The sequence below is a fragment of the Mytilus trossulus genome, chromosome 7 (genome assembly GCF_036588685.1).
Source record: "Mytilus trossulus isolate FHL-02 chromosome 7, PNRI_Mtr1.1.1.hap1, whole genome shotgun sequence".
Lineage (NCBI taxonomy): Eukaryota > Metazoa > Mollusca > Bivalvia > Mytilida > Mytilidae > Mytilus > Mytilus trossulus.
The window spans coordinates 23300659-23310618 of NC_086379.1; the positions used below are offsets into that span (position 1 = coordinate 23300659).

Sequence of the window (9960 nt, forward strand, 5' to 3'; positions counted from 1 at the left end):
GGTGAATATCTTATATATGTATATCACGTGTTGGAGTGTCGTATACATGTATTTACGTTTTTACAGATACACTAATGATAAAATATAAAGACTCAAAACAAACAAAATAACAAATTAAAGAAAACTGACCCCATGTTTTTTTTTATATTGACTTTTGCAATTACTTATGATTGTCTTATACTAAATGACATTTGGTTCATTCGGATCCTTTTGTTTGTTTAAATATAAAGACACTTGGGTTTCAACCTACGAGTAGATTATAAATCAGTACACATTATTTATAAACATTAAATTTCCGTTTTTTCTACAGAAAAATGAATCTTTCTTTCGGAGAGGAAATGCGTGAAAAGGGCTTTACTTTAAAAGACGGTATAACATTTTTGAACCATGGAGCATTTGGTGCTGTGCCGAAACAAGTTCAGGATGCTCAAAGGAGGTGATTTTATATTCAAAGTCTCGTTGCCTGGATGGTAACTAGCAAAATGTTTAAACGTGTTTAATGTTTTCTGTTCGTGAATTTTATAAAATATTATAAATCATTTATGATTTGCATATTTACAAATATTTGTATGTAATTGGTCCCTTGTTTCATAATTTGCCAATTTATAAAGAGTATGTCGAGTTCGCAGTGATAAAACTGAATCCTGGTTGTCCGTGAAAGATTAGATAGAAACTATTTGCTTTGAGACTTAAAAGGAACACATGTGTAGTCATATAGATGTGTTAACGAGAATAACTAATCGATCCATTAATAGATAAATATAAGTTGATGTTTGGTGTATTTAAAAAAAAACAAAAAACAAGCATATTTTGTAAATCAGCAATCTTACTTTTACAAATTGTGACTTCGGTGGAGAGTTGTCTCGTTGGCACTCATACCAGATCTTCCTTTACTTTTATTATGGTATCACATAAGTTGACCAAAGGTATACAGAAAACCATGTTAATTAACATTAATTTACATTGCGTCGTACATTTATCTTATCAATAAAGTATTAAATCGCTATAAAATCGAATTACAGAAAGAAATTTTTTTCTTTGAATAGTATTCCAATACTAGTACATCATGCTAAAATGGAACGTAGTGTAACTTAAAAGATTATTCATGACAGTCAAATTAAAAAAAAAAAAGTTTTGCTCATCTGAAAGTCACACCTTTACGAAAACATGAGCATTATCGTTACTTTTATTAAATAGAAATATTGAAGAAATCTTTAAAGTTAATTTTAGTGAATTTATTTTATATAGAAAATCATAAATACTTAAGTGGTACTGTTACATGATTTTTGTTGTCGAGTTTCAGACTTATTGATGAAATGTATGAATTACCTGATTTGTGGGGTAATAAAACAGAGTCCAAAAGACTTGAAGAGGCTACAACTGCATTAGCTGGGTTTGTTAAAGCTGACGCAGACGATTTTGTTTTAGTACAGAACACAACAACAGGTTATAAGTAAAATTTGAAAACAAAACGAACTCCAAGAAAAATTCAAAACTGAAAGTATCTCAGACTAATCAAATTTCAAAATCAAAGGACCAAACACTTTAAACGGATGGAAAACAATTGTCGTATTAATTCCTGACAATGTACCAGCGCCTTATATAGAAAATAAACTGTTCATAGTATGACAGTCGGATAGAATTCCATTTTATTGACAACTATGTGCAAAACAAAACAAACAGATACAATAGATCATAAACATGTCCAAATTTTGGGGCCAGCAGTACTATAAAAGTCTTGTCAAACGTACATGTAAATCCCTAATACTTAGGGAGGGAAAAAAACTATTAATAGCACGATTAACATATTATGCGTAATTTTTTGGGGTTTCTGCACATTGACAGCGTAAAATATTAGTCGAGGGCCGCAATGTGAACCTTCGTGGCGACCGAGAGCTCCATATCTTGTCATATTTGTATCTATACACACAAAAAAAAGCCTATTTAGCGTGCTTTTTCTTGCGAAAAAAAAAGAGACGCCAACGTGAGATAACAAGCCAACGACACAAAATTAAATCCATCAGACTTCTAGAAGTTAATACATGTATACTAGTATTACTGTAAATTCATCGGTAATATTATCACATTTGCTATTGTATCAACATCGAATTTGCCAAATAAAATAAAAATGGCGAAAGGGAGTTGCTTACGAGTTTGCACACACATTGAGACCAAATAGGTACGATAAAAATATCTTATCTGAATTTCGACGTACAGATATTGTAACATATCAGTCGCTCGACACAATTTGTAGCTACATGTACTTTTTGAATTTCGAAACTTCTGGCTGATAAGTCAAGTATCTTCTTCAGAAATAAAAGAAGAAGACATTATCTTTTGTTATGCCTTTTTACCCATTTTTAAACAGATATAAGAATACACAATATGAATAAAAGTTCCGAACAATTTAGTACAACATATTTTTACTTAGGTGTCAACACTGTACTGAAGTCGTTAAGGCTGAATCCAGATGACATTATTTTGTACACTGATATGGCGTACTGTGCAATACAATACACGTGTGAAGAGCTTGTAAAACATTCAGAGTGTAAAGGTATAGTATTTGTAATATTGTGAAAGTTCATACACATGTGCAATACAATACACATGAGCTTATCAAACATTCAGAGTGTAAAGGTATAGTATTTGTAAGCCGCTAAAAGTTCACACACATGTGCAATACAATACACGTGTAAAGAGCATGTTAAACATTCAGAGTGTAAAGATGTAGTATTTGTCAGACGGTAAGAGTTCATACACATGTGCAATACATGTACAATACACGTGTGAAGAGCACGTAAAACATTCATAGTGTAAAGGTATAGTATGTGTTACACGGTCAAAGATCATACACATGTGCAATACAATACACGTGTGAAGAACATGTAAAACATTCAGAGTGTAAAGGTATAGTAATTGTAACCCGCTAAAAGTTCATACACATGAGTAATACAATACACGCGTAAAGAGCATGTTAAACATTCAGAGTGTAAAGATATAGTATTTGTCAGACGGTAAAAGTGCATACACATGTGCAATACATGTACAATACACGTGTGAAGAGCACGTAAACCATTCATAGTGTAAAGGTATAGTATTTGTTACACGGTCAAAGATCATACGCATGTGCAATACAATACACGTGCGTAGAACATGTTTAACATTCAAAATATAAAGTTGCACGGTCAAAGATCATACACATGTGCAATACAATACACATGTGAAGAGCTTGTTAAACATTCAGAGTGTAAAATATAGTATTTGTAACCCGCTAAAAGTTCACACAGATGTGCAATACAATACACGTGTAAAGAGCATGTTAAACATTCAGAGTGTAAAGATATAGTATTTGTCAGATGGTAAAAATTCATACACATGTGCAATATATGTACAATACACGCAGAATAAAGGCAGATTGTTACATCAATATTAATTGATACCCGATTTCGAAGGCTAACAGTCTATGGTTTCATCATCTAAGCTATGTGTTATTTAATTTCAACCTCTTCGTGGGTCCATTCGGTTTATCGAGAAAAATTATCGGAAAAGAAAAACTAACGATGGTGAAGGGTTGATACAAATGTATAAGTCAGCTATACCGTTTTATGCGTGTTCAGATTCATCACTCAACAACTTCCTGTAAACCGAGGAGTAATGCTATCATCCATGAGCAGTTATTGTAGCTCGCAGTTTCACTTGTTAAATACATCTTTATACTTTTATTTGCAGGTGTCAAAACACACGCTCTTTCATTTGAATTCCCTATTAAAAGCGAGAGTGACGTTATTGAGGCTTTTAGAAGTTATCTCAGCGAGAACAAAAATGTAAAAATTGCTATAATAGGTAAGACAATTAAGAGAAGAATAAGTTCTGTATTGCTTGAACAAGTGTAATAGAGTTTAAAACAAAGACAAATTTTCACAAGATGTCTGTACATAAGTATTGCATTTGGTTAAAACGATATATATATATATAAATAAGACGGATAATTGTGATTGAAAGTCAATGTTGAGAATACGTCAATAAGACATCAAGTTGACAAAGCAGTTTACTATTAATCATGTAGTCGTCCAGTCGCCTCATAGTTTTTAACATTACACATATATGTCGTTATATGACATTGATATATTCCTGATATGCATGTGATATTTGCCACTGGACGTTAAACGCTGATTCAGTCATAATTCTATTCTATACGTATTTTAGATAACCTTCAAGTTGGTGATTATAATATTTGACATTTTTTTTATTTGTTTCATAACCTAGAACATATTTCAAGTCCACTTTCTGTAAGATTGCCAATAGAGAAATTGATTCCACTCTGCAAGGAGTATGGAGTTCTCAGCCTGATAGATGGTGCTCATGCGCTAGGGCAAATTCCACTGAATCTTCGAGAGCTTAACGCAGACTTTTATACAGGTAAATAATAACCGAGTCTTTTAAGATAAAGGTACTATTAAATTGTGTTCAAGAAAAAGACGTAAATATTATATTGTTTGCAATTTGACTTTCGCGACCTTGAAATATGCATATTTGACCCTTACAAATCTTGTGTAACTATTTTTATACTTAAGTAAAACTTTTTTTATTTAGTACTATCGTATTTATTTTAAAATTAGTAATCTTTTTTCGTCTATGATGAAATATAGCGGGCGGGTTATTTTAAAGTTAGCACCACATTTTTGTTGTTATTTCGAATAGACAGAAACAATATTATAGTCATTCCTTATAATTTAATTATAAGCCGCGATAAACCATGAAAAAATCGTTGTTGGTGTCATTGTCACATGATAAAAATTATGTTAATGAGCTGATAGACAAAACACTGCCAGCCAATCAGAAGACGCGTTACATCCAAAATTGAAATATAATTTGTAAAAAATGATATCGTTCAACTGTAAACAAAGTCCCCACCTTTTGGGTTCTGATGATCAATAATTAAAAGTGACATTGGTATACAGCCATTATCAGTTGAATAATAATGATAAAATAAAGTAATATTTCACATCAGATGCCAAATAAAAAAAGAAGAGAGAGTTCGAAAACCAATTATGTAATATGATTAAAATTATATTAAAAAAATTGATCTTAAACAGAAACCAAAACTTAAGGCGCTAACTTATCACAAGAAGAACGATCACATATTACAAAATGTAACAGAAATGATAGGAGCACGACAATTCGTGTTTCTTATTCTTTAGCTTTCTGTGTTGTGTCATGTGTACATGTACTTTTATTTGTCTGCTTGTCTTTTTATTTTTAGCTATGTAGTTGTGAGTTTGTTTTCGATCTATGAGTTTGACTGTCCCTTTGGTAGCTTTCGTTCCTCTGTTAGGGTTAAAGCTATACAACAAATTAAAAACAGACCAATTATTAAATATATACCGTATGTTTTTTTCATCAAGGAAATCTACACAAATGGTTCTACTGCCCGCGAGGATGTGGATTTCTGTATATGAAGAAAATTCACAAGGATTGGGTAAAACCGCTCGTAACATCATTTCGTTATTTTGAGGGGTTCCACAATATGTTCCATACACAGGGCACACGTGATACAAGTGTCTTCTGCGTTGTACCGGAAGCTATTAAATTCTATTCAGATATTGGTGGTTATGTAAGTATGAATTGCTTAACCTATTGATGCACATTTCTTCACATCGCTTCTTCTTTTATTGTGAAATACTGTATTAAACTAGTTGTTAAATTTCTGTGTCGTTTGGCAATCATACCACATCTTATTGTCATGTCTCGATTTAGGGTCATGAAGAATTTATTTATTGAATAATTACAGTCATGCCATGTTGCTGTTTTATTTATGCATTTGAATACAAGGAGACGAGGATTAACTATTATAATGTGACAGCATCCTATGTATACATGTACGTGTCAAAACAAAATATCAAGCTCTTAGTCAATGACTAGATTGTCCAATGCATGCCTATGCATGATAGATATAAGAAGATATGGTATGAGTCCTAATGAGACAACTCTCCATTCAAAATTACAATTTATAAAAGTTAACCATTATAGGTCAAGGTACCGTCTTCAACAATGAGCATCGGCTCACACCGTACATCAAGCTATAAAGCGCCATATATATGCATAAACATAGGATCATTGTTGAAGACGGTACCTTGACCTATAATGGTTAACTTTTATAAATTGTAATTTTGAATGGAGAGTTGTCTCATTAGGACTCATACCACATCTTCTTATATCTATCATGCATAGGCATGCATTGGACAATCTAGTCATTGACTAAGAGCTTGATATTTTGTTTTGACACGTACATGTATACATAGGATGTTTTTTTTTATGATAATTTTATGAATTTAAATGTGAAACTATATTGAGTGTTAAGGTTCCACTAAAGTCAAAATATAGGACACTTCATAAACATCTAAACTTTGCCTGTATTTTTAAACCTATTATAATGAATAAAGTCATACACTATGAGAACATATGTTCATTTTAACATACTTTACATATGCACACTGTGTAAATTGTAAATAAACTTGAAATTGTTATGTTGTGGCCAAACCAGTTCTTGGGGTGAACACTAAATTTTCAAAAAAATCTGCAGGCCTGCAAGACGACTTAATTTGCTTCAAATTGGTATGGACGAATACTGTTACATGCAATGCAGGGCAAGCTCATGCTAATTTGTCACATACATATGTTTTAATGGCATATTTATCCAATTTCTGTATTGTACCTTTGATATTCGTTCACTTAGATATATGAAATTAATTGAAACTCGAAAATCAATACATTTTATAAAAAATCAACATCCGCTTGCCCTGCATTACATGTAATAGTATTCGTCCATACCAATTTTAAGCAAATTAAGTCGTCTTGCAGGCCTCCAGATTTTTTTGAAAATTTAGTTTTCACCCCAAGAACCGGTTTGGCCACAACATAACAATTTCAAGTTTATTTACACAGTGTGTATATGTAAAGGGTAGGATGTTAAAATGAACATATGTTCTCATAGTTTATGACTTTATTCATTATAGGTTGAAAACTACAGGCAAAGTTTAGATGTTTATAAAGTGTCCTATATTTTGACTTTAGTGGAACCTTAAGTGTCTCATAAGTCAAGTTGATGACTCACTGGGTATTGATTGTTTAATTGAAAGCTTTGATATGTAAATATTTGTAAAATCAATATGTGACACTTAAAGAAAAACTAATCGAAGAATTCAAATAGAGAAAAATATTTAACGAGTGACCGAACACCACATTAACTCACGAATGCGCGTAGCGCATGCGTTAATTATCAGTGTTGTTTGGTCACGATATTTGGAATCTTTAATTAGTAACTGTTATTCTTTTATTAAATTGGCAAATGGCTTTTTTTAAAGAAAGTTATGTACGCATGTAAGGAACTACATTTGTATATCTTTTTTCTACGCATTCACAATTTGTTTTGATCCGCCGTTATCGACGTATTGACAACGCCTATTGCTGTATGACGTCAGAGAGTGAAATAACCATCACATGTGAAATTATCGGTTTTTATTTAACTGGAAAATTAATGTAATTCATTACAACCAAAATGAAATAATGTATTATTTTTTATAATATAATAAAATAAATATTCATTATTTTTATTATATTCATTCGAACACAAGTTGTGAAAAAATTTGAGAAAAATATGGACTAGCGCTTAAACTAATGATACAATTGCCCTATACAATTACCCTATCGTTACTTTGGGATCTTTTGTCTTTTCTTTTAAGCGGGACTTACATATGTAAGTCCCGCTTAAAAGAAAATTCGTCAGTATTTTACCTTACTTTTTTATCGAGTAACTATATATTAAGTATTTAATTATCTTGGGGCATTTGTCTATTTTAAAGGAGAAGATACACAACTATGCAGCCCCATTGATAGAGAAAGCTGCAAGAATGTTAACCGATGCGTGGAAGACAAAAACTTTACCCATACCGAAATCAATGGAACCTCCATTTATGCGACTTGTTCAATTACCAAAACAAAAAGAAGATTTGAAAGAGGTTTGTAAATCTTAATTTAATTTTGTTATCATGGATTGAAGATATGGTACAGCTTACATATACATTTTTTATGAATGCCGTTTTACTTTTGTTATATTTGAAATATTATTTCGACATGGTCATCCATGATAAAAGCATAAGGAATGTAAAGTGACGTGATCATATATGAATGGTGTTGTGTTTTGGGCCTCACTTTTGGATCATGATTTAAGGTATAAATCCCTAAATAAGAACTGACATTGCTATTGAAAGATCAGGGTCGTAGCAGGTAAACATCAAAAGGTTGACAGTTGAAGAAATTTCTCTCTGTTTTGGGGGATGCTGTCTCATTTACACAGAAGAAGAAACAAGTAACAATAAGTCGTAGCTGTAGATATACAATGTAAATACATAACCGTTAAATACAGAAAACTTTAGGACAGAGTTTCGAATTCCTAAAGGAGATGTGAAATGATATGATGAAAATAATTGATTTATTGCTTTCATTTTCTTAAAAATCCTTATGAATATAAATAGAAAACACATCTCATTATTCTGTTTTTTTTAGGAAACCAAGCAAAACAAGATTGTGGATAACATTATAAGAAACAAAATTGCTATATATCCTGTAATATTTGGAGAACACACCTACTTACGAATTACAGCAAACGTTTACAACACTGAGGAAGATTACAAGAAGCTTTGTCAGATTATAGAAGACGGACTGTTTTAAAAAGGAACGTCAATTAAGTAGGTAAATTGAGTAGGTATGTGCTCCTAGAATCATAACATCTGTAGCTTACTCGACTCAGTTTTATATTGGTAAATGTTTGTATATTGATATGAGTACTCTTGTTGACTGTTTTACAGTGCGTATCAGTTTTAAATATCATGTCTATAAATGTCAGTTTGTTGTACAACTGATATGGAAACTAGATTTCCTGTAAGACATTCGATTTTTAAATGACTTGGATTAAAATTCAACGGATTACACCAAGAAAAATTGATAGAAGATTTCAATTCAATGTGATTCCATGTTTATGTATGTGTTTATTTTCTTATTGTTATTAAACACTTCAGTATTTCTATTATATTATGAAGTTAACCTATTTTACAATTTAATATACTTTATCACAAGTGGGAGTGCTCCGATACAATATATACAACGGAGGAAAATACCTGTACAGAACAGAACAGAACAATATGCATGTAGCGTTTGGTCTTCTTCTTCTGAATACAGACTCCTAGGTGGGAGTGTAAAACTTCCCGGCTATTGATGAATGAAATATCTAATGGTTCTAAACATTTATTTATCCTACGGTACAGTAACATAACGCTACAGGGATAACTCTGTAAAAGTCAAATAAAATTGAAAATGGAAATGGGGAATGTGTCAAAGAGATAACAACCCGACCATAGAAAAAACAATAGCAGAAGGTCTCCAACAGGTCTTCAATGTAGCTAGAAATTTCCGCACCCGGAGGCGTCCTTCAGCTGGCCCCTAAACAAATATATACTAGTTCACTGATAATTAATGCCAGATACTTAACTCCAAATTGTACACAAGAAACTAAAAATTAAATAATACAAGATTAACAAAGGTGAGAGGCTCCCGACTTGGGACAGGCGCATAAATGCGGCGGGGTTGAACATGTCTATGAGATCTCAACCCTCCCCCTATACCTCTAGCCAATGTAGAAAAGTAAACGCATAACAATAAAATGAATGTTTTAAATATTGTTTCCTTTGTTATGGAAATATAAAGCTTCTTAATGATCAAAATAAGTGTTTGTCAAACCACACCACTATATATCTAATAAATTTTTTTCCGCTAAAGTGTGTGGCCAAGTGTTTTGATTGTTTTATATTTTGTCAAAAGGGTCAAATTAATATTTTTTCAACATTTTAGAATTTTAAAAGAGCCGATCTAATTTGATCAAGGTGTGTGATGATCTATGATACC

General features: G+C 31.9%; 1 protein-coding gene across 1 annotated transcript; it reads left to right on the forward strand.

Annotated features, from left to right (window-relative positions):
- Nucleotides 1-316: 316 nt before the first annotated feature.
- LOC134726909 (uncharacterized) lies at nt 317-8976 on the forward strand. The gene is made up of 8 exons (XM_063591309.1): nt 317-436; nt 1304-1446; nt 2432-2554; nt 3730-3843; nt 4267-4419; nt 5406-5614; nt 7863-8018; nt 8566-8976. The coding sequence occupies exons 1-8, from the start codon at nt 339-341 to the stop codon at nt 8728-8730; spliced, it is 1161 nt and encodes a 386-aa protein (XP_063447379.1). The 5' UTR covers nt 317-338; the 3' UTR covers nt 8731-8976.
- Nucleotides 8977-9960: the final 984 nt, after the last annotated feature.